The sequence below is a fragment of the Apostichopus japonicus genome, chromosome 10, assembly GCF_037975245.1.
Source record: "Apostichopus japonicus isolate 1M-3 chromosome 10, ASM3797524v1, whole genome shotgun sequence".
Classification (NCBI taxonomy): domain Eukaryota; kingdom Metazoa; phylum Echinodermata; class Holothuroidea; order Aspidochirotida; family Stichopodidae; genus Apostichopus; species Apostichopus japonicus.
The window spans coordinates 2,739,661-2,765,804 of NC_092570.1; the positions used below are offsets into that span (position 1 = coordinate 2,739,661).

At 36.0% G+C, this 26,144-nt stretch overlaps 1 protein-coding gene across 1 annotated transcript; it reads right to left on the reverse strand.

Annotated features, from left to right (window-relative positions):
• Window positions 1-7,475: 7,475 nt before the first annotated feature.
• Window positions 7,476-26,126, reverse strand: LOC139975343 (propionyl-CoA carboxylase alpha chain, mitochondrial-like). The gene is made up of 21 exons (XM_071983223.1): window positions 25,969-26,126; window positions 24,809-24,892; window positions 24,586-24,702; window positions 23,290-23,403; window positions 22,903-22,956; window positions 21,524-21,692; window positions 21,059-21,137; window positions 20,344-20,446; window positions 20,011-20,105; window positions 19,533-19,615; window positions 18,706-18,773; window positions 17,911-18,054; window positions 17,372-17,515; window positions 16,938-17,013; window positions 16,017-16,127; window positions 15,599-15,701; window positions 14,795-14,897; window positions 14,081-14,179; window positions 12,066-12,260; window positions 11,429-11,506; window positions 7,476-10,250 (listed from the first exon to the last, which is right to left on the reverse strand). The coding sequence occupies exons 1-21, from the start codon at window positions 26,032-26,034 to the stop codon at window positions 10,182-10,184; spliced, it is 2,154 nt and encodes a 717-aa protein (XP_071839324.1). The 5' UTR covers window positions 26,035-26,126; the 3' UTR covers window positions 7,476-10,181.
• Between the last annotated feature and the right edge of the window lie 18 nt (window positions 26,127-26,144).

Here is a 26,144-nt window from a genome sequence, read left to right on the forward strand (position 1 = left end):
AACCAATTGGTACATAGGAATTGATCACTTGGATTTTACGTCCTCATTCCAAGCAACTTCAAGATTGCAATCCACAACTGATTAATTGCGATTTTGTAATTTTTTGGGCACATATTTCGGACAAATAACCTGAAAATTTGGAATTTTGTACGTTCTTTATAAGATACCTTACACTCAGAGTCAAGTTAAAGCAGCATAGTGATGGTTGACGAATACCATCACCAGGTATGAATATCAAAGGAAATGCATAATCACGACCTTGTTTTGTCTCAAAAAACTAAAAAATGATATTTTGGCAGAGAACTGACAATAATCTTCCCTTTGAATAATTAATAAATGAGTAATAACAATGATTAAAACCCTTTATGGATAATTTTGTAAACTGAGTCTGAGTTTTGGCTTTTGTTTATTAAGAATTATACACCAAATTGATCTATATATTAATTAAATAGTTTCTATATAAGCTGTTGTGAAGGTAAACAACATAATGCCATACAGTTTTTGGGTGAAAACATGAGCATTTTACGCAATATCACTGAGTATGAAAGAGACGAATTCCAATTTCGACAGGTTGGATTTTGCTTCGAACAATGGGTCGTATTACACATACTATGTCGAAGACAATGGATTCCATGGGCAGTATTTTACCCCTCACCACTTCAAGGGGGTAGGTCAGAACATGTCTAGCTAGGATGAAATAATTTCAGTAATTTTAACCTTACAAAAGTAGGCAATTTTTTACTCTCTGCATATATCTGCTAATAAGATGGTGTGTTAAACGCCTAAGCGTACGTAAACTACTAACATTACCCTAAGAGTAACATGGTGCTCTATCAACACATTCCAAATGAAATCGACTGCTGCGAGAAGGACGTTGCATATCATTAATATTTCCTTAATTATGAAACAGGTAACAGTATTAGCCATTTTGTTCTTTAATCAGATGGAAGTAATTTGCAATTTTTCTGTAATTTATGTATCAACGTTGCGGTGGTAAGGTTCTAGTTGGGTGTAGGCGGTGCCTAAGATATTTGACATATTTCAGAGCTGCTTTTCTGCTTAAAAGTTTGAATTATTGTATATATTGTATATTTATAAATGTTGGCTACATTGATATTGTTTATAGACTTATAGAAAGATGGAGTTGCCTCTTGTTGGACACAATTATATGTGTGGTGTATTTTTTACTATCATCATTTTAAGTTTTGCTTTTCTAGTTATTTTACAATAATTATGTAAATGATGTATATATATGGTATATTTATTACTGTTTTGTACAATAACATTTTCAATAAACTGAGTGAAAATTAGTCATTTTGTAGAATTGTAAAAACTTGTTTTAAATTAAGAACGAATTACGCGAGGGGCAGACATGCTAGATTAGAATGATTCACATTCAATTTTATTGAGGATGACGGGTGCGGTGGGAAGGGTTGGTTAGGCGATGAAAAGACAAAAATATAAGTAGTATTTTTATCCTCCAGAGAGTGTTTACCAGAGGTGGTGTTAATCCAGTCGATTGAAACAAACGAATCACTGAAAAACTGGGGATTCAACAATAAATAAACAAATAAAAGAAGAACAGACACTCTGTGTCGTTCTTCATCGCCCCTTCTTCATCACTAATCTCTATCACAAATCCATTTCGAAGTTTAAGGAGTCTCCCAAGGACAATCAAACAAGTCTTTCTGCCACCCTACTTCATTCAAAACAAGCCGTTTTGGTTTGAGCTGTTTTAAGGTTGATACGAATTTTGGTTTTCTCCTACTGCAAGTTAAAATCACCTTCCTCATTCTCTGCTTTTTTTAGTAGGTCACATATACTTTAAGTCATCCGACCTTTTTTTCTTAAGTTTTACGAGGCCCCTTTGGTTTTTCTTATGATAATTATCTCTTGATAGAAATAATCTATTATCTATTATCTCAATTATTTATTATCTCTTGATAGGGGGTAAGTTTGGAGAACTGAGGGCAGTACACACATTTTCTTACTTCATAAATGAAATTTATACAATGTGTGAAGTTGCAACACAAATGGTGCTGTCAGAATTGCGTTTAACTGAAAAATCAAATGGTGCATTCTGAGACATAATTAGACTACAAATTATGTGTATCATTCAGTATAAACGGTTGTGCTAATAAATACTTTCCGATTTTTGTGTGACGATGAAAATCGTTGTGTACACCGCCACTTCACCTTGATCCGTTCCTAAGGGCGTCCTGTACCCGAAGGAATGTCTTATTATTCCCCGACTGAATGTAAGCACATCCTTACGAAAGAGGTGGACACATAACCTATCCTCCAACCCTGTACGTAATACGCTGAACATTTCATGACTATTTTGTAAAACAGTTTACAGTCTATACCTGACAACACATTTGTCCTGTACAATCAGAAAGTTTACTACAATTTAAAACAACATTTACCTTTGAACAATTTGCTGCTAAACTTGTGTTTACGAATAAAATCATTCAATTTATTGATTCATAACCACAGTTGAGACTGTTACACATGGGCTTCCATTTTGTTTCATATTTCAAGCCAGTTTGAAGCACGTATACGTTTACGTCCTTGTCGTACGAATGAGAGGATGGAACTTTTAGATCCGGATTTGGAAGGTGACGTAGAGCATGTTATCTGTCATACGAACAAACTATATGTAAACTACAGCAGGAAATGTATGTCACAATCTATGTTACTTTACAAGATCTCGAGTTGTCATAACGTGACAAGTGCGAGATCGTGAATATAATTAATAAATCAAGTATTAGAATATGGTATCGAAAGCACGTTCAACTGTGTCGTCAGTACATGCCTGTCACACTCTATGCTACTTGACTGTGTTTTTTAGACGATGATCGAAGGTTCTTAAAGGCATTGAAGATTCGCCCCAAACCGCGTGCAGCCATCTGAAGAAAAAGTTAACTTTCCGTTGCTTGAAAGTGAAGTTTCCTTCTTGTCGCTACAAAATTCAGACAGTAATGAAACTTGATACCTTGTTATCTTTTAACTAGACCCGAGATGTCCATCGCTGCTATGTACACTGTGTTGTGGGTATTGACCGTAGCTATACATGTATTGACTGTACAATAGTGTATAATTACCGACGGTAAGCAAGTTTGTGTGTATTTTCTGGCACCGATGGTGGTGTCTAACACTTCTGTTACACCTCCTTCGAAACTAGGTCAGATTACCGGCATCAGACGTTTCTTTGTGAGCGAGTCTTCACTCCCTTTAATTTACAAGATCTTGAGATCTATAGGTGTCTTAACGTGACAATTGCGAGATATTTAATATAATTAGCAATCAAGTATTAGACTAAAGCACGTTCAACTGTGTCGGCAGTAGATGTCTGTCACAATCTATGCTACTTGATTGTAATTTTTAACGATGACCGAAGGGTCTTATAATTCACTTATTTTCTTATCCCATTAGCTGTGCTTGATGATTATCTCTAGTTTAGCTTTATTATACATAAGTACTCAGGAAAAAAAACCCACAGTGGACTGACTGAAGTCCATGTTAACGTTTTAATGTTTTCGATGTTTTGATGTGACAACGCTTTTCAGTTAAGAACTAGTAATTGCTGATTTTTGAGGATAGTTAGTTACTCAACTGTACATTTCGCGATATTGGACGATATTCAGCTCTGGGATTTTTAATTGAACGGATCGCCAACTTTTCAGAAATGTTCATTAATTTTTTCTGTTTTGGTGTATAAAACATATATCTCTTAGATATCAGATATTTGATCTGCAGATTTTCGTTCTTGATGTGGCATATGTGATATGTGTTTATTTTTTTTCTAATGAAATGCTCGTCGGAAACAACTACATAATTGCATAATTATGGTTATGCCTTGGAAAAGTTCAGCGATTATGGTTACTTTCGGTTTAAGCTGAAGCTTAAAATTCAATTCTCAGAACTTAAATCTGACAAACCGACCATGACGTTTGTCAAATAAGGGGAATTTTTTTTAGCAAAATCCTGCAAAGAATATCTATACTACTTCAAACAATTCATCGTTGAAATATCTTTATTCTTTAAACCATAAGAAACATTTCTTTCTTTGCTGGACTTACAAGATACCAGAATATCAACGATTTTACTTACTCCAGCAAGCTGAACAATTAATCGGAAATTTAACAGTAGACTTACTCGGTATGTTAGCTTCTGATCAAGAATCTGAAGACAGGAAAAAAACAGACGATCTCGCTGGAACTGACTGAATTTAACGACTTTTTAATAGAAAATAGGGAAAATATAAGTACTTTGCTAATGTGTACTTAGCTGCTTCATTTAATATTAAATAAAATACACATTCAGCTTCAAACTTAGATCAATAGATATTGGGCCGTTTTACAGAATTTTTGTTTTTTGTTTTTTGTTACAAGTCAGTCAAAAGAGCAAGAATAGGAACAAATTCAATCCGACATATTTTACTTCTGGCAATTTCCTTAAAATGGAAATTAATTTTCGACAATTAATAGATGAAAAGTTACTTCCTAACACAAGGAACATTCTAAATATGGAAAATTGTTCTACCTCTTATAACATTTCTGACCGTTGGCCACATTGTTCCCATAATTATGTTAAGTTATCTAACTGGCTTTTGTTAGGTCTTTTAGCATTAGCCTCAAATGTTTCATTTTTGATCATAATAACAACACACACGAATTTACGAAAATCTAGCGTCTGTGTTTACCTGATCGCATTATCGTGTGTAGATGTATGTACAACGCTTCTATTCTTAACATGTTTTTGTTTTATCCTGGTAGATCTGAGTAGTCCTTATAGTAAATATTCTCCCCACAGTTTGATGAATTCGACAATAGTGGTTCGAAATGCATTTCAATTCATATCCTTATTCCTTATTACATTGATTGCCTTTGAGCGTTATAAAAGTACTTGTAGACCGCTTGAAAATTTAGGTTTATCACCAAATCTAAAGTTACGCTGTTGTGTAACAACAAGCGTTATCTGCATTTCTGTGGTTCCTCTAACTATTATTTCTGCGTTTGCTTCTCTACCTTTACTGGATGCAAATAATGGTTACCTACCAACCATACTACATTCAAGCTATGTGTTCATTTCTCTTGACGTTATTACTCTCTTGGTTGTTGTATTACTATCCTACAAAGTCATCAAAGTATTTAAAATGAAAGTTAATATGGGGGATGCTGTTGCCAGAATACATCGTAAACAGCAGCGGCAGTTGACCATAATGGTATTGGTAAACTCTTTTGTTTTCCTATTTCTGGTGCTATTTCAGGATATCGTGATTCCATTTCTTATTATATCAGGACCAGACGGAATTCGAACTAACACGTATTTCAATCTTGTATGTTTTTCTTCATTGCTTAATTCTGGTATCAATCCTATCATTTACAACATATTTGGCAGTCGTTATCGAAAAGCTTTCTCGAATACATTCAAGTGTTGTAAAATACGAACATTATGGTATAGAGAAGGTCCGCAACAGGAAGACATAGAAATGAATACACGTGAAACTGCTGATCAACATTTGTCTGTAACTGCACTCTGACTTAAGAAATATAAATATTTTATTTCACTTCTACGGAATATCCGGTGACGGAATATACGTAACCCTTAGCCTACATGGTTACATGGAAATAACATACTTTGGATTACATTGACAATTGAAGGTCGCTTTGGTAATTTCGTCACGGTAGATGAAATTCAAAAGCTTTGCATGGAAAGTCAATTTGCTATTGTCTGTATATCGTGTTTACCATTCTAAGTATGTGGCTGGTCTGGATTCCTGTATTGTCAAGCTACGCCATGCTACTTAACAAGGTGCGGTTACGGTCGGCTGAACTTAAGTCATCCCTATATAACGGACAGTTTCACGTGGCTCTAGTGCTCTTTCCAGTGACGCAGCCTATCTGATCGTCGCCTGCTGCTGGTTCAGCTTTTCCTTCTTGCCATAACATGTGAACCTGGCAGCATTTATATCTTGTAACAACCCTTTCCGTTTCCTGTAAATCTGCCCAACACCGACGTCTCTATCGTAATTCATCAGAATTATTTAACCTGCTTACCTGACCATTTATAAATACTTACCTGGGAAAACGCTTTAACAGTACCAGTCTAGTACCAAGCGGCCGGACCAACTCTTACACCACCGGACCCTACCAACAGGAGGTACCTCTGCGCGCGTTAACTTAAGCCCTAAGCTTGTAAGTACCGGTATGCTGTGTTTTTTGTATAATTTCATGTAATTACATGAGCAGTTCTGTTATATTTCATTGTATATTTAACTGCCCTTTCGTCTCCTTTCTCGTTTGCCGATTCCTTTCCCACACCGAAAACAAAACCTAAAAAACAACTACAACCTGTATCTGACTTCGTAACACCTTGTTTCATCCTTAAAATGTTATACATTTTGAATGTATGTGGGAGGCGTGATTACAATTCAAACTTCTGGTTAGCAGGCTATTTTCCTCTGTAGGTACAGAATTTTCACACTATAAACAGATCAATTAAAACAATAATATTTTTTTAGGTTCAAGTGACATGATAGTGTCAGTTACCAAGTGAAAAAAAAGAAAAATATTGAGTAAAGGGTAATCGACGGAGTTGCAGATATATTATCGAAAGAATCCTTCACGAAACAAATGATTATGCATGGTAAGATACCAGCATGTTAAAACTTCACCCCATTCACACTCGCCCCAGGGGATAGCTTTTATATTGTCATGTCTTATTAAGTATTAATATTAAAAACGTAGCAAGTATAATTTAACGAATACTGTGTGAATACTTGACCGTATCAACCTTAACATATTATTAATGTTCTACACCATTTTTAAATATTAATCTTCAGTTCTATCCGCACAACACTATCAGTAGTGCGTTGAACACTGGTCCACATTAATATTGAATGTCTCTGTAAAGAGTGTTCTGAGTTTTATTCACATCTTATTCAACAAATTCATTTTCCATGGCTATGACGTTATCTGGTGTTACGTATTACATTTTAAATATAATTTATATGTTGAAATTTGAGATAAAATATTCTTTTAATGAGATTTATACATAAACAATGAAAGAAAACTTCAGAAAAAAGAAAATCAATGGTTCTTTTTTTGTTAATTTATTTCAGATGTCTTTATATATTTGTACTAACAGCCAGTTAGGATAATCTCATACTTGTTATTACCTCGCTGTATGACAGTTTTCATGTCACCTTTCAAAAGTGTCAACAAAGCAAACAGTTCTGAATCTTTATGTACTAGAAACAAGATATTCATATTGTGCATATTGTCAACACAAATGCTCAATACAAATACATACTTATCATCAAGGTGGATTTCAAGAGATTACCGCACAAAGGGCTTAAATCTACATTTTGCAGTAAATTTTTGTCACAATCTGCTGGAAATATATTTCCCTTATTTACGTTAAGGGAAAGATAAAGTTCCCGAAAAGCATATTCTATTCACTTTTTTTCCCACAGAAATCGCAGTAGGAATAAGTTAAGTTACACAACAACTTTCAAAGGTCTCCAAATTGATGAAGGATTAACTTATTTGTTTTATTTAATACTTTTGAGTAATTGATAAATGACTTATCTGGAGCATTTAAACTGTTTCAATCTCTTACACATAGATAGTGGATTATCTTACCATATGTACACATTAAATAGATAGGTCAGATTAATTAATGCAAAGATCTAACACAAAATGCAGTTTTTTTTATCACCTAAGAAAACAAAGAAGTCGTAGACAAGATGGGTCCAACGATAATTCCTAGCAAAAAAAAAACTACTTTCTATTAGTTAATAAACATAATTCACAGTTTGACGGACAATTAGATTGGGTCTAACGTTTTCATACGTAAGTCTATCTTCCATGTATTCTTGTCAGCTCAAAACCTGTGGGAAGATTTCTTTGTGAGTTGATGAACTGAGAGGAATCTGAGTGTCTCCCAGTTTAAATAAAAACAATAAACTACAGGAGTGGCAGGGTAACATGACGGTTAACTAAAACCAGTCGTCTGATCAGCGGTATTTATGCCGCTGTTATCGAGATCGGTAAAATTGTTATAATTTTGTGTCAAAGTTTCCTTAGAAGCACTTTCTTAAAGTTACAGTGTTTAATTTATTCATGTTGTCCAATGCTATAAAATGGCATATAACACTGAATATCCATTAGCATAACTAACCTGTGAAAGGTATAACGGTAATGGTGTAAAATTGGGATAATTTTGGAAAGTGGACTGTTTGAAATAATAAAAAAGAAAGGATGAAATGTTTATCGGATTAAATTCATCAAGTTATTTGGTACTTAACCAAAAAGAAAACGATCGCTAGGAGGTGGTGTCTTAGCTTGATACATTGGCATCTTAGTCTGAGTAAACACCTGCTAAGTTTGGTGAAATTGTGGGGCCAAAGAACCTGCTTTTAAATATTGATTATGTAACATGAGCTAGCTACGAACAGAACAACTGAAACGAAGAAGATAATTAACGTCCAATGTCTTGAATAATTAAATAATTTCATATTTAATATTCAATATACTCAATTATTTAAATCACTATAATTGTACGGTATTCACAATTGCTCTGTCGTAAAAGCAAAGATTTTCACCACTTTTTGTTTTCATAAACTAGGAATCAATTTGCTTGGTACCACTGCTTAACAATGAAATAGTGACTAATACATTTAGTTTAATCTTCTGTAGTTTAAATACTGGAACTAACCATCCAATTAAATAAAGTTGTTAGGATACTGATTGCATTTAATGTGGTAATATTTTTATTAATACCTACACGAATGTCTCTCGAATGTATGTGATACAATATCAACTTAATCGTGTCTGCGAAACCTCGACTAAATTAAAGCTACTGTAAAGAATGCTTTGCTTTATAGAAAAGAGTGCATTCCAAATAGTTGTAGTGTACGACACTTGTCCCTTGATTTACCAATATTTCACTTTTAATATGTCTGTATAGAAACAAACGCTCAATTTTCTTTTGAAATCATCTGAGGAAGATTATTGTGTAGCACACTGAGCTTAAAATCCTGATTAGCTAGAAACTCAAAAACAGGAGTTTGTAAGGGAAGTTCTCAGGTAGAGTGAAATTTATCTGTCTGGTCTCTGTAGTCCAAATTGATGAGACAAATATTGAAAGCATTTTCATATTATGGGAATATTTTAAAGTGAAGACAACAAAATCGACCATACCAGAACTTGTAGTTTTTTAAATATGCGAATTTATTTATTAAAATAATCCACCATATTTTGCAATACAACAAAAATATGGATATTTCATGTCCAAGTTTCCTATTAAGCATAATTTCCATTATTGAATTTGTACATATAAGTTAATTATAATATCTACGGGTCTTTTGTGTTCCTCACCAACTGCTGCTACCGATACAGCTAATCGGAATCTTCACACAAACCCTGCAGTAAGTAGGTAAACACATCACTAATAATGGATAATGACGGAGGGTAGGAAATAAAAGTTAGAAATTGTCCATGAAAGATTTTGTGATCTAAAATTCGGAGATATTCTAGTAAAAGTAAAATAATACACTTTCTATTAACGATGTTTTTGTTAATTTGTATGTGACTACTGTTGACATTGGCATACTGCCAATCAGATATCTGAGACTTTTAGATGAAAGATGGTAAAACGGCTCTATGATTATGATGATGGATGACAAATTAGAGTTTGCAGAGAAAATAAATCCATTTTGGGCTGGTAGACTGAGGAGGAGAGCAAAAGGGGTTTTACTGACCGGATTTGAGGTTTGAGAAGATAAAGTTAAAAGGCTGCCCGTTAATACACTAGCAAATCATAATAGAGCAGACGGCAATTGTCATGTACAAATGTAGAGGCATAAAACAAAGAGTTGATTTGTGTTATGGGAATCATTGTTTACAACAATATCACTGAGAAATATACAGAATGTCCACTTTTTTTTATTCATATCTTTTACAACTACATTTATATCTGATGAGATGGAAATGTTCAAATGATTAAAACTTCTTTTCATAATTTTTTTTTCTTAAACACCCTGTAAGTAACTGATAATAGCCTCTGAGATTTGACAAACTGCACCTCAAACATCAAGTTTAGCGAAATGAATCTTGTTAGACTACCATCGATCACGACATACTGAATATTCATACAAGGTCAAGGGTCGCAACTCAATCAATCTCAAGAATCACCTCCTCTTCGGATACATTATCTCCGACCTTGAAGAATATTTTTTTGACCTGCCAGAGAAGTGAAGCAAGAAAAAAATGAAAGAAATGTTAATGAATGAAGTTCTCAGTCTTTTAATTGGCTGGAAACCTGACTTATTACAAGTCCTCACTGAACTTCCTCAATTCACATCTTCTGTACCCAGAAAAGTGTTTTATCAAAGCATTTTTATTTCTTAACTTTTACAAAAGTTAACAAAAAGATAACTAAAGTGACTAAATGACGTTGAACATCAACTTTCTTCCAGTAACATTTTTTTCCCTTCAACTTTTGAAAAAAACCCACACTTTTTAAATTAATCATGTGAGTATAATGACATTTAACACCAACCAATGTGCAAGTAATTATTAAAATTAGGCTTTTTCCTATCATGTCATGTTTTTTTGTTTTTTTTCCACATTAAGCTGAGAGACACAATGTCCAATGTTATCTTCTTAAGATCATTTATTCCATCTGATTGCATACAATGATACGTATGAAGTATTAACCGTGCAAACACGAGACCCTGATTTAGACAACTGGAAGAGTTTGACTAATGCTAGCTAAATAAATCGTTATTTAAACCCTATCTTTCACAAGGCTTGTCTTTTTGTACTTTACGGTGAAGATGCAGACATTTTAAGAGATTGAGTTGCACGCACTACAACACTGTCTGCCTGCCTACCGGAGAGAGAGTTGTAAATCATTCTTTCAGTTCAAATCACGGCTCACTGTCACTGTCACTTGAGAGGGAGAGCGTGGTGGCCAATTTTCTAAGGCGTCGGACTCGTGATCCAAGGATTGCTGGTTCGATTCCTGCCTAGTTCATTACGTTGTGTCCTTGGGCAAGATGCTTTATCTCTCTTGCCTCTCTCCACCCAGGGGTTAAATGGGTACCTGTGAGGTAACTTTTCATTGAGCGCAGTATATAACTGCTGCCGACTGGAGGGATTGTTTCTGGGACAGGTTTTCATTGACCAGGGGTAATATAACATCTGTAAAGCGCTTTGAGACCTACCACTGGTATAAAGCGCTATATAGAAAGCAAATATATTATATATATATATTACTTACTTTTGGTAAGTTATGTTTATCTTTGAGTACATCAACACGATCACATTTGCCATATGAATGTATTCAAGGTCACGATGAAGATATCGGTGAATATTAATTTTTTGTTTTATATCTTATTTATTTGGAATTTGCTCACCTTTCCACTTTTGCCAGCGTGCATACTGTTCAACATCTTCATGGCTTCCACAACGCAGACTTCTTGGCCCTCTCCAACCTGTGAGGGAAATAGATTTCCCCATATTAACAGTGGTACACTTTCGTTCAGAATTTAGTAGTAAACACCAAGTTAAATGCACATTTTAAAAACTTCAAAAACGTGACACAAAGCTGAAGAACTAGATGGTTATGAGGTTGTAGTGTCATAAGGCTTTATCAACATCAACTCAAAAAGCTGCTTTAAATTTTGTCATGTCTTGCACGAGTTAGTCAGTCAAAAATGACAGCATAAAAAAGTCTGCGGAATGACGTCTTAACATTGGGTTTCCACGCTCAGGATACCAAATCACAAGCAAGAAGGGAAGGGAACAAATGCACACTGGATGGCAACTGGATTGCTACCTGAGGGATACTGAGTCAGCCATTAATTGTATGGTGGACATGTTTTAGCATACATTAAGTCACTTTGGTCTCCCAAGTGGATTCTCCTAAAAAAAGCGAGACGTTCACAGAAAAAGACCACAGTATATTATACACTTAAAACCAGTAGAGGTAGAAATAAATTTTTTTTTTAAAAAAATAGAAAAACGTTTGCAAAAATGTTAGTTACACTGTACCTGTTGTCCAACTTGGACTTGTATGGCATGTAGTTTACCAGGCATAGGTGCTTGGACTTCACCGCTGAGGTCGGCGGCTACCTTCTCTGGCATCAGAGATTGTAGCCGGGACGCCTCCGCGGTTATCACCTTCATGCTGTACTCTGTACCTTTGTATTGCAATGTTACATCGCCTGATGCATTCTGATTTACCAGCTGTTCAAAAATACAAACAAACAAAAAAGGTATAAATTGAGTTGTTTCATGAATTGACGATGGTACATTATCCTTGCTCTGCTGGAATTTGTGCAATTCTGTTTGCTCCATGAAAATTCAGAGACCAATCTTCATTGATTCAGGGCTCAATTGTAGGAAGATTTTAAGGTTGTCCTTCGGACAACCTTGCCTTCATATTTGGTTGTCCGAATAATTTTTTTGGTTGTCCAAATGAAAGCATTTGGGTTTTTAAAAATGGCGCGCCTTGCGCGAGAGACGTACGTAAAGTAATACTAAATGGTATCGATTTAGCCGTGTGCGTGAGTACCGTAACGTTAGGCTATGCAGGCCTAGTCTATCGGCCTGAGGCTTAATCTTAGTGACTAGTCTTACGGAGATTGACAAATCTTGGACAGAAATGTAGTTTAGAGTTATAGAGATTTTATATGGTGTATGACTCTGCTCATGATTAATCATGTTGGGTTACGGGAATTTTCTGGTTGAGTGAAAAATGCTTTCCGTATTCGTTTCCGATCATTTCCAGAGACAGTTGGTAAGCCCGGGGTATACACAACAGCATGTACATTGCAGCAATATACATGAGCATGCGGTATGCCCACATCATGCACAGTACAGCACTGCATACATGTTGTACTCCAGGTACGACAGAAAGCAAGCGTGGTCGCGGCCACCAGGGTTCTGTACCACTAAGATCAGTGGTCTGTACTCAGTAGTGTGAGAACTGTACGCTACTCTACTTAACCATTAGTGCATACGTACAGTATGCACATACAGCTATTTTTTTTTATGATTTAATTTTGTTATGTTGTGTCTAACATGAATGGAGGGCGATACCAACAAGCTACTATAATTTTTGCGGGCGGATTTTTAAGTTTTAAAGAATATGAATTTTCCAAGTTTTGTTCGGAGTGTTCAACACTTAGGGCAAATAAGCTAGTCGTCCATCGGACAACCTACGCAGGGTTTTAGGTTGTCCGACATGATCTTTTGGTCGTCTCGGACAATCGAACAACCGTTAAGTTTGAACCCTGTTGATCAATTCAATAACCCACATCTTTGCTTACAAATAGTCCATAGAAACATTTCCCCGTTTTTGATGGACAGACACAAAGGAAACTTTGCACCATATAAGCCTAGCTCCTATAAAAAAACGCAGATATATCATGAATATATGAATATGCATAATTGAATATGGCAAAAGAAGAGAACATTAAACAGTCCTGACCAGGGGATGTTGAGACCAAATGAAGATGTAACAAGGGGACGAAAATAAAAAATAATTGGTATAAAGTCACTGGTATATGAGCTTAAATATTTTGACCAATGACGTGTGTTTTCTAGGGGGAACCAACTACAAGGGTCAGAAACTCTCTTCTTTTAATCAACTTTGAGTTACTAGGCACCCATTATAGTGATCTTTACAGAAGTCACTCACTAGGACCACGCAACTGGGTTTTCAAGTTAGACAGCAAAACTTATCAATTGTAAATATTCGCAAGCTTTGCATCACCCCTGGCATTCAACACAGACAATTATTTCAAAATAATTATTTAGGTCTCTTACATCCATGGAAATCAGAGCAATTGGATCAACCAATGAGGTCAATATAGCTAACGTCTCCTTTTGATGTCGCATGGATTAATTTTACAGACGATTGAAAAAAAGAGCCTAAATAATCAGCAGGAAGATACCTTTTTGCTATGAAAATAGTAAAAAAATGTTTACAGATCTTTTTGTTTAGGGATGGGGGGGTTTTGGGGGGTTGAAGGAAAGATAGAGAAATCCTGTACTTCACTAACCTGCATCACTTGAGGTGTGTGGTTAACCTGAGGAGTGATGATGTTCTGTGATAAGCTCCAGTTCTTATCTACCATAATGTTACTATCTCCTACATGTATCTACGGAAAGAACATTTCATAGATAATATTATATTCTGTAAAAAAGAATCCAAAAATCTTAAATCATAAACTCCTTTTCACATTCAACATTTAGTAATTTCCAAGGGTTACGGTTGCCAATAAAACCTTTATCCGGGTCAGGGTAGAGGACAAGCACAAGCCTACCCTTGTCTGATGAGTGTTCAGAAACTTACAAGGGAGGCGGTGTAACTAGCACGACCCATTTTTTCTCTCTAGACTGACTGTTTATATCTACAACCAATCAATAAAACTGTAGCTCAGCATATGACCACCTTTTCAGAAAGAAATGAAGAAGGTAAAATCACCCATTACATCTTCAATTCATCCTTTGCCATGGAGAATTAAGTTGTCTCCAAACCCCATTTCCAAATTCGCAATTCCAGTAATACCTAAAACTGTCATGGTAAATCTATCCAACAAGACTTCACAGTAGCAATGTTTAATAAAAATCGAGAGAGTCTGATTCCTGATGTGGGTTTGGAACCTGTCACCTAGAGGTCGTGGAACTGACACTGGAACCCACTGCTACACCCTCATCTTCATAGATTAGTAGATTATCTCTTAACCTCAAAGGATTAGCAGATAATCCCTTACCTCATATCCAAATGCAGTCTCGTTAATGGTAGCTTTATGATGTACTCCATCTGATATGATTACAAAACTCGCCTGGCTTAGCCTCGGTACTGAGGGCATGAGGCTATGAGAAAATCAAAAAACCCAACGGTATAAATCTAAATGATATGCTCCCCTCCTTCCCAACTCCTCATGGAAGAAGATCTATCTCAAAAAATTTACCAATAATTGACTTTTTCCTACATTAAGTAGCATATCATAAAGTAGATACAAAAGGTGGCTTGACGTCTAAAGGCGTAATTCTGCGGTGAAATCTGTATTATTATTATCATTATTAACTCTGCTATTAAACCAAAATGATGTACATTTCTTAATACATAGTTATAGCACTGAGGCAGCGGGACCAGAAGTAAGATAACTTTTCGAGTCCCCTTACAAACCAAAACGAGAAAATAAATTTTTATAGAGAAACGAAAACACAGAGGAAAAAGCACACACATACCTTTCTGTTGCATCAATTATGATTAAAATCTAAACTGAATATTAAACGAATTAGTTTAGGGAAGCAGGATATGAGGTGGAGCATGGAAGGGGTGGCATGTGGACCGCTTGATTCATGATTAATGATTCATCAAACTATTTCTTTGTGTTGCAATCATGCCCAAATTGAAGTGCTAATTCATTGCTTCATCCCCCTTTTTATGAAAGTTGCTTGAAACTGGGTCTCCTCCCTTAACATAACCACAGATGAGTTGCAATGAACCAAACGTTACGCTGATTTGTGAATATTGAGTAAATGTTAAAGAAACACGTTGATTTCTATACCTGGTTTGATTTAAGAATGCCCTAGATTTCTGTTCTTGTTTCAGATGGACACAGCAGGCCACCGCCAGGAGGTTGCTCTTCTCGTCTTCCTGTAACTGATACCCTAAAAAGAAAGGAATCAATACCAAAATAATCATGCCGTACTATAAAATTATGTATTTATTCCTTTTTTTTTTAAATATTTAATTCCTTTAAAAATCATCAATTTGGTTTATATCTATATAAGGTACAACTTTAATTAATGGTCAATTAGTTATCTCAAGGGCATCAGCATTTAGCCACAAAAATATGCTACGAAGTAAAATAATGGCCACTCCTATGCCAACTTTAGCGACATTATTTTTGGGTATAGCTGTAACATTGAGTCTTCCTTGATCAATTCACGGAGAAATTACAAGAAAAGAGGGATTATCTATACCTTTGAAACCATCGGGATAATGCTCCGGAAGAAAGTTGGTGCTGATGTCCCCTGAGATGAATTTTTCATGTCCAAGAACATCTTGTAAAAGTGATATATTATGCTTCACTCCTGAAAAAGAAGAAACAATGTAAAATGTGAAAAGGACCTTTTCATATGGCATTCAGTCACTCAAAACCGATTTTGAAATTTCATCAATTCTCAGGATAGTTATGGCGATGATACTGAATATGTTACCAAATAGGAACAAAAGACTTTTTATTTGGTGTTCCATTTCTTTTGTGTTGTCGTTGTTGCTAGGCTGTTGAACTGCATCATAAGAAGTAGTGTAAACCATTGGCACCACTGAGTGATGGCAACTTTAGGCTTCTCAATCTTTCAAAGGTGCAGTACGTGAAATCTGTCTTCTAAGGAATAACGAGCACTCGTTGCTAAGGTTATACGTGGTCATGGTACGAGAATTTTTGAAGGGGCCGTGAATTGCGAATGTATCAGCTATACTGTGAGGGGTAGCTTTTGACCTGGTGAGATCTTCCAGAAGGTTTTAAGATATCACATTAATTTTGGACCATTCAGTGCATTGATAATAACGTGTAATTCCCATGGAAAACTTATAATACTGTTTTATGTTACCTTCAGTAGCCAATCAACTTTTCATCAAAGATGTATCTGTAGTTTGTTAACAGGTGACAGGAATGAAGTTCCAATCACCATTAACTAACCCACTTACTATTGGCCAATAAAGGGCATTTTTGAACCATGAAAAAAAAAATCCATAAATTTGGTGTGGAACATTCTTTGCGTTCTAATCAACCGGAGTGAATCCAGCCGAGATGTAGAATTTGGTTATAAGATACCACCTAGCTGTAATATCTATCAGTATAGATTACTCTTTATAATGTATTTTATATTGTAGCTTACCTTTGATAACATATTCATCTAAAGCTCTGGACATTTTTTGTAAAGCTTCTGGTCTATCTTTTCCGTAAGTAATTAGCTGGGTTTAAAGAACAATGTGAGGTAAATGTGAATCAGTAAAGTTTTACAAATATTGACACTAATATATACTGATTCCGCTGTCCACTGTAAATCACTATCCACACTGTCCTCTCTAACACACTATCCACTCTAACACACTATTCACACTGTCCTCTCTAACACACTATCCACAGTCCACTCCATACTCACCTTAGATATCATAGAATCATAATATATACTGATTTCGCTCCCCTCCCTGATTCCACTGTCCACTCGAACACACTATCCACACTGTCCTCTCTAACACACTATCCACTCTAACACACTATCCACACTGTCCTCCCTAACACACTATCCACAGTCCACTCGATACTCACCTTAGATATCATAGAATCATAATATATACTGATCTCGCTCCCCTCCCTGATTCCACTGTCCACTCTAACATTTGGCAAATAAGACGGCTCTTGGTATCTGTACAACCTCCCGACAGATGGAAGACCAAAATTTTTGTACGGATTCTGAAACGGGAACAAGAAAAGTAAAAAAAAAGAGAATGGATGAAGATATGATTTGCATGAAAGTTGAGGAAAGATCTCTCATTCTCATTTCCATATTTTTTTGCATTGCAAAATTTTTCTCAAGGTAAAAAGATAAGCACGTAAAAAAATTATGGTAAAAATAGTGTTCAATAACTACTCAGTATTCATCTTGTACCTCCATGCAAGGACTTAACATCACAAGTTCTAATGTTACTGCTGTTAATACAGCTGATTTGTCTTCTCGATATTGAATTTGCTAAAATACAAAAATGTATTGTTATTTGCGACGATGCCACAATTGCGTTATTAAAGCCTAGATGTGCCTAGTATATGAATATATTAATAATTGCTAGAGAATGAAATCATGTGCTCACCTCTGCATAAACTCTGCACTCTACTGACCAACCATTGATGGGAATATCTGACTGCTTTAGTTTCAAAGGGTGACCTTTGGCGATCCTGATCATTTCTTGGACGATATCCACACCCGTAATACATTCCGTGATCGGATGTTCTACCTGCCGATCGAGCGACGAGCAAATGAGAAAAAAAAAAAATGTGAACAGCTGTAATGCGAGAAGGCTATTGACCAGAGCTTGAATGTAAGGTTTCCTCCTTTGGAGCCAAAAAACAGCTATTAATAACCAGAACTTTTGGGCATCTCTCCAGGGATTTCAAGCTGTTGTAACAGCCAACTTATCAGCAGCATTAACATCTTTAAACCTCTTTCTCTGAATCCCAATTTTTGTGATGATATTTTTTTTCTCCCTATGTAACGTGTGATGAGATAACCACAGATGACTATTATCTAGGGCTTGAACATAAGGTTTCCTCCCCAGGACCCCTCCTGAGAGCCTGAAATATTGGCATCTCCGGAGCAATTTCAATGCTGCTAAATGGGGGGGGGGGGAGGGGGGCAGGAGAATGGGTACAAGACTGTCTGTGACAAAGGTGTTGTTAATAGGAGAGACTTTGGCAACCTGTGAAGGGGGCTGTTTAACAATGTGCATTTAACCTTCATTCTTGTCTACCTTACGATGAGCAATGAATTGCACACTCCCCCAACCCTCCCCCACCCCCACTTCCCCTTCCCTGGCCAACATAGCAAGTAAGTTAAACAGACTGTCTACAGGTATTTCAGAGGTTGATCAAGATATCCATAAACTTACCTGCAATCTTGTGTTCATCTCCAGGAAGTAAAAGTTCCTTTGAGAATCCACAAGGAATTCAACTGTCCCTGTTGAGCACATGACAATAGGTGACCTTAGTTACCCTGAACCTTATACAATGTGCACACAGTGAACCCCAACCCTACACAATGAACACATAAAGAACCTTATATCATATAATACAAAGAAAGTCTTATACAATGAATACATATTGAACCTTATGCAATGAACACATAATGAACCTAAACCTTATACAATGAATACATAGTGAACCTAAACCTTAAACATTGAATACATAGCAAACCTGGACCTTACACATAAACACAGAGCGAACCTGAACCCTGTACAATGAACACATAATGAACCTAAATCTTTTACAATGAATACATAGTGAACCTAAACCTTAAACATTGAATACATAGCAAACCTGGACCTTACACATAAACACAGAGCAAACCTGAACCCTATACAATGAACACATAGAGAACCTTATATAATGAATACATAGCAAACCCTATACAATGAGCAAATAATGAACCTAAACCTGATACAATGAATGCATAGTGAACCTAAACCTTAAACATTGAATACATAGTGAACCTGGACCTTACACAATAAACACGGTGAACCTGAACCCTGTACAATGAACACAGAGAACCTTATATAATGAACGTATAGTGAGCCTAAACATTATACAATGAATACATAGTGAACCTAAACCTTATACATTGGATACATAGTGAACCTTCTACAATTGATACCCTAATACAGATAATACAGATATTGAGCCTTACACAACCTTTACGGGATGAATCAAATGAACATACCAGCAGACACATAGTCGACTGCATTTGCTAAAGCAACTGCCTGTTCACCCATAGCTCTCCTTGTATCCGGATCTATGAATGTACTGCAAAGAAAAATACATCCATTTAAGCATGGCTGCAACTGTATGTAAATTCACATGAAATCCCCCTCCCTGCCCCTCCCTGGGAGCTCCAACCTGCTATAGAATCAACCTTCATCAAGGAAGCCTCTTCATAAATGTGAACTTGAAGTAATTGTTTGAAATCAATTTCCTTTGACAGCATCCATTGCATCTGTATGGTTGCTTCAGTCTTTGTTGCTGTTATTTTACTTATGTTCCCTTCAAAACATTCTAATTCTGAATGTGATCATGAGATTGGTCCAAACTTTTAGTCCCCAGTTCACACCCTTCCTGCTACCCCGTGCCCCACCCACCTGCCCCCCTCCCACTAACCAAATCCTTCTCTTGAATGTAACTAGTCCTCCTTCTAAACTTACCTGGGAGCCTCTTCGATGACTTTTTGGTTTCTCCGCTGTATTGAGCATTCTCTTTCGTTAAGATACAGAGAATTCCCGTGCCTGTCGCAGAGCACCTGTGAATAAAATTCACAGCAAATGTAAACAATGTAAACAAGCTAAAGGAAAGCACAGTTACCACAACAAAAAGGACTATTGTGGACTTTAAGTTCATAATTTGTACTTTTAATGAGGAAAATAATCACAACTTCATTAAAATTATTTATATTTCTTAAGTTGTTAAAATTAAATTAATCACTCTCCTCTCAAAGATTCAACGTTGATTCCACGGGGCAAAATGAGCTTCGACATTACCTGTATTTCTATATGTCTTGGATTGTCGATAAATTTTTCAATCAACAGCCTACTGTCTCCAAAACTTGAGGCAGCTTCATCTGTTGACAAACGAAAGCCTTCCCTAAGAAACAAAAGGACAGGTAATTACCAATCAATTAATTACAGCCTATCCAATCATGCAATGTGTTAATTCCTATTTGTTGATTAAATCAGAAGAGTCAAACTGGATCAGAAAAAGGCAAATTTTGGTCACATGTATCTTCTTTTGGTTTCAATACCCTTTCAATTACACCTGGTCTCAATTATTTACTTATTCTGGTTTCAATCCTCTCTCAATCACACCTGGTGTCTGCTATTTACTTATTCTGGTTTTCAATCCTCTTTCAATCACACCTGGTCTTTATTTTTTACTTATTCTAGTTCCAATCCCCACGAGGATTGCATATTATGATTACTACATTCTGAAAACAGTTACTAGGAAAAAAAGTCACATGTTCATGGATGCAAATAATGTAGTCTACTTTACAAATGAAAAAACACAATTGATCCTTTTCATGTGGATTTATAAAAAATAAAAAAGAAAAAAAAAAATCTACTATAAGGAGGGAAAAAAGCCATCTGTCAACACAATGATTGGGCATTTTAGAAAACTCATGACAAAAGAAAGGAAAATCAACTACACCGTTCATATTTCTGAACAAACGTCTACCATTTGAATGACTATTGAACTGACCTTGTCTCAGCATCATTCCAAGCTATCCGCATTCCTTTACCCCCTCCTCCTGCTGACGCCTTCAACATCACTGGATAACCTGTTAAAATAAAAGCATATCAAGATATATATATATCGAGATATCTTTTGTAATGTCACCCTGGATGTTTTGATGTTAAATCTTTACAATAGACAATGCACACAGCAAGGGTCCACTTTTTAATCTTCTAAGCACTACTGACATGCAGGGACGTCGCTAGAGGGGGTGTAGTTGGAAAATTGGAGTGCGACAGTCGGAATTTCAGTATCGTTGATGAGTAGCGCGGGGTGGGGAGGGGGGGGTAAAAGGCAGTAGTGGGAATTTTCTGGCTTCAAAACACATCCAGTTGGAATTTCAGCCACTACACCCCCCCCCCCCCCCCCAAATATCAGGCCTTAGCTACGTCCCTGCTGACAAGTCAGAGAAGAAGAAGCACCTCCTCTTACCGATCTGGTTAGCCATTTTCACCGCTTCCTCCTCATCTTTCAGGACTCCATCGTAGCCGGGAATCGTGTTCACCTTAGCGTTGTTAGCCAGCTGTTTACTCTCAATTTTATCTCCCATTGCTTGGAGTGCCAAGGTGTCGGGCCCAATGAAAGCTACACCCTCTTGTTCCTATATGGAAGGCCAAAGATATCACAATAACTACAAAAAAATTACGGTCTCTCTCTCTCCCTATCTCTCATTTTACTTTTTTGCTTATTTCTGGCAATCAGGGGCATCAGTCTCTGATGTGTCACTACTCTAAATCTATGACTGTTTGTTTTTTGTGCAAGGAAGACACAAAACAAGCAAATAGAAACTATTATCATAAAGATTATTTTCTTATATAAATTGCAAGAACAGACACAATGGTAAAATATAGCCTCTGATTGATCAATGCCTTTGGCTGCCCTGCGATAGCTACACCCAGAACTGATGTGCTGGGGCTACAGCCAGAGGTCCAGGTCAATGAGGGAGCCTAAGGAAATATGGGATAAAGAGTAATGTATTCTCATTTTCAAGTAATATACTTATACTAATAGACAAAGAGGGAATAGCGACAGTTATATGCCTATCATAGGAACGACCTGGCTCTCCATACTCCCTGACAACACTTTCTTGTTTATATATCAGGAAGAAAGAAAAACACTTAGAAATATTTATCACAATATTTTATTTCCTATTTTACAACTAAGAGTCGCTGACCTTCAACATACATGTATGAGGACCAAATGAATGATTTTAAGTACATTTGACAGTTAAGTATATGGATCAAACTTTCTTAACGGTGCATTTTCTTCCGTGCAGATCAAAAGGAAATCAACCCCTGATTCCAGGCACGATGAAAGATCAGAGAATAAATCAATTATTTAATTTACAAATTATCAAATTTAAAAAAATTTATCAAATTTGAAAAAATTCCAAAGTTGCTACTTTTGTTTCTTTTATTGAATGCACAATCTCTGTAGTCCAATACATATAGAGTATGAATCCATATATATCCTTTTTTATATAACATGCGTTACTTTTTCACTATCGTCTGTTAGTACCTTTATACATTAAAAAGGTTTGGGGACTCTTGAAAAAAAAGGCTTAATTGGCAGTGTTAATAGAAACAAGGCTCTGAGCTGTAATCACTAATGGAAAATGATGGCATTAGATCAGCAAATTTTCTTTTCTCACATATTAATTCTTAGATAAAATAGTAAAACGTCTTGACTTCCATATTTCGGCATTTGGTTTTGAAGCGTGAATATGATGGGACATTCTTGGAGAATAATCTTTTTATAACAATGACAAATACAACTGCCTGGATATAAATAATGTTTACTGAATTTCCTACCAGCATTTTTGCAAAGTCCTTGTTTTCTGAGAGGAATCCATACCCTGGGTGAACCTGCAGAAGATGGTAACATGCAATTACGTAGAGTATCACTTTAGTTTACTTTAATTTGTAAAGGTCTCAAACTGCATCACAAGGAATTATCAACCCTTAGTTATTTAATACCAAACATTTCCTCATAAAGTTATATATACATCTTAAATTGGTCATTTTCATTGTAGAATGGTGAAATATTAAATACTAAAAAAAAACAAAAACAAAAACAAAAAGATTTTGTTAAAATTAGCAATATAACAGAACAGACAAGACAAGGCTATTAAATTTCATACTATGGACAGATATCAGCAGAAATCTTTTACTTTGAAGGTTAAAAATTGGTCGACTTACAGCCTGAGCGCCTGTTTGTTTGATAGCCTTCATGACATTTTCCATCTTGTTATAACTTTCCCCTGTTGGTGGTGGACCGACACAGACTGCCTCATCTGCCATTTCAACATGCAGCTGCAAATAAGAGTAGATAGAGCCCTGACTGTATAGTCTGGATAAGGGATTTGGAATGAACGTGAGCAATTAATGCTTTAAACTTAAACCATAATGTCAACAGTTTGAATCCCCTTCAAGTGAAACCTTTCTTTCCTTTCTCCAGTTTGCGTGATTTGACTGAAGTAGCAGGTAAAAGGTTTCCAGCCATTTCCCCCCCAGATTTGTTATATTTTCTTTAAGCTTTAATTAATACCAAAAGATAGTTCGCAAATATAAGTGAAACCTTTCTTTCCATTCACCAATTTTAAACATTTCTTGCATGATTTGACTGAAGTATAGTGAGCGGGTTTAAGGTTTTTAGAAATGTTTTAATTTTCAGATACATTAAGTTTTCTCTAAGCTTGAGAATTATGCCACCAGATTTTTCACAAATTTAATTCAAAATGTTCAGCTTTTAATCTTTAAAAGTCTCAATAACAATTTAACTATCTGTTTTTTATGTATTGAAGGAATAAAACACATGCTAAAATACCTCATATAATGTTTAACTACTGGCATGATGAACATTTAAAATATCTTTCCCTCACCAATACATCCTAATTCAATATGAAGAGCATTGTTAACTAATATTTCTTAAACTCACTCATAATCAACTATAGTAACTACTACTGTAAATTGTTTTGAGATAATCTTTTCTGGTAAATTCTGGTATTAACAAGAGGATCAAACATGCCTGACAAAAGCTAACAAGAAGAGCAAAAAGAAATAAAAGCCAGAATGGCTTGGTGGAGTGAATTGATCACAACCCTGTCTACTGAAATAAACCTGCTAAACCCTGTCAACAGAACTGTCATAAAAATGGCATACAAGACGAATGCCTTTGTGTGATCTAGTACTAGGTTTCCAAACAATGAGCAAAAATTCAGTGACAGTAGCTATAATATTAAGGTAAATCACTGACTTTGCAAAACAATTTTATTCCAACTTTAAACAAAGTTTCTAAAGTAGCAAATAGAAAAAAGGGTGCTCGATTAAAGTATGGAGCCAAACATGGTAAGGAAAAAATAAATGGAAGGAGGAAAAGGTAGAATAACTAGTGGTACCATAAAGACTATACCAGGGTGACAAAAACACAAACCAGACTACAGAGTGTTGGAGTGAGAAGAAACAGAATATATACTGCAGTATCAGAAATCTTACCGATTGTGCATCTGCCTCGCTGTAAATGGCGACAGATTTGATGCCCATCTCCCGACATGTCTTCATGACACGGCAGGCAATTTCTCCTCTGTTCGCGATGAGAATCTTGTCAAATTTCTGCAGTAAGAAAAGGTATATAAGCAGTTATTTTCAAATGTCAAATAATGAAGTCCTTTCGAAAAATATAAACACATGAAGACTGTACACAAAAGAAAAATCTTACCTCTTCATTTGGGTCAAATGTTGTTGTGGTATAGATTGAGTAAAGCCTTGCTTTTGAGTGGCCAGCCGAGAGATATGGTACCACCTGTAAATCAAGAATAAAAGAAAGCAGTTGAGATATTAGGTTGACAGGTCTGCTGCACCAGACGTGCAGCCTCAATAATTATGTTACAACTGACAAGCTGAAAAAAGGCTTATATAGGTTGAATTTCCCACCAGTCATGGACAGGACTTTTTCCTACAGCGGCAACTAGGTGAGTACTGTTTTTGTTAGTAATGATATAATATGATGTATGTTTATTGGAATAAACAGACAAACTGAAAAGAAGTTCGAAAGGATCACATTGTTTCTATTAGCCTAAAAATTCATACCAACCTAACTTTTTGTATTTGAATACTGTAATTTAAGTCACAGATAGCTATCCCCTCCCTCCCTTGGATGTGCATACATATTGTGATAGGATACATCAGACTGAGTAAACCTACTGAGTATACTGCTGCACACATTAAACAAGTTCTCTGTTTTCAGTCAGAAATTAAAGATTAACACACGGTTTGTATGGCAGAAGTACTAATGGCAGAAACTAATTGGGGCAGAAACTAACATGTCTTAAATACTATGTATCCTTAGAACCTTTTCCTTTTTCTCTACGTTAATAATGTAACACTTTGTGCCTTGACGAAGAATTACAGCTTAATTAAACAATACCCCACAACTCTTGAAGTCACAGATAATGACCAGAAGTGCCTATATTTAGTATACAATGTATTTTTGTTTTCAGAAAGTCCTGTGTGTGAGTTGCAGGGTATTCTGCAATTTCTATGGCCTTATTTGGAGCTATGATGGAAACAGAGATAATGCCTAGCATAGGCCTATGCAGTGTGTAGCCTATTGTTTGTTCAGTTTACCACAGAAATATTTCTGATAATTCCGAATGACACTTAGACGAGTCTTCGCGGAACTCGTCACCTATAATATATAGTGCACACAGGTGTAACTACGTACAGTTAAGCCAGTCAGAAATGAACACAATGATGTGTTAACACGTAGGCTAGGCCTATATCAGTGAGAGAACACGTTAGGACATGACACCGAGAGTCCTCCACATATTTGAAACAGATTAAATATTGGACAAAAACATGTGGGGAACAACATGTCACCTTTGCCATCAGCAAATTGCGATGGAACCCTCTCGTCAGAGACGAGGAACACCCTCTAACAGCCATTTTCAGTTGCAATGTAGTGGCAGTGGGATGGGTCCCGTAAATAGCATGTGTTGTCAATCCTAAAGATGTCAATTTTGAATTGAAGTTAGTTCGTTGAAAACATACCAAAA

Bases quoted from the DNA above. Each gene is read 5' to 3' on its own strand.
- LOC139975343 (XM_071983223.1), bottom strand. From the start codon at position 26,034: ATGGCTGTTAGAGGGTGTTCCTCGTCTCTGACGAGAGGGTTCCATCGC. The intron at 24,703-24,808 runs GTAAGATTTTTC...TTCTTACTGCAG, and splicing joins CATTTGACCCAAATGAAGAG to AAATTTGACAAGATTCTCAT. The intron at 11,507-12,065 runs GTACAGTGTAAC...TTTCCCTCACAG, and splicing joins AAGTCCAAGTTGGACAACAG to GTTGGAGAGGGCCAAGAAGT.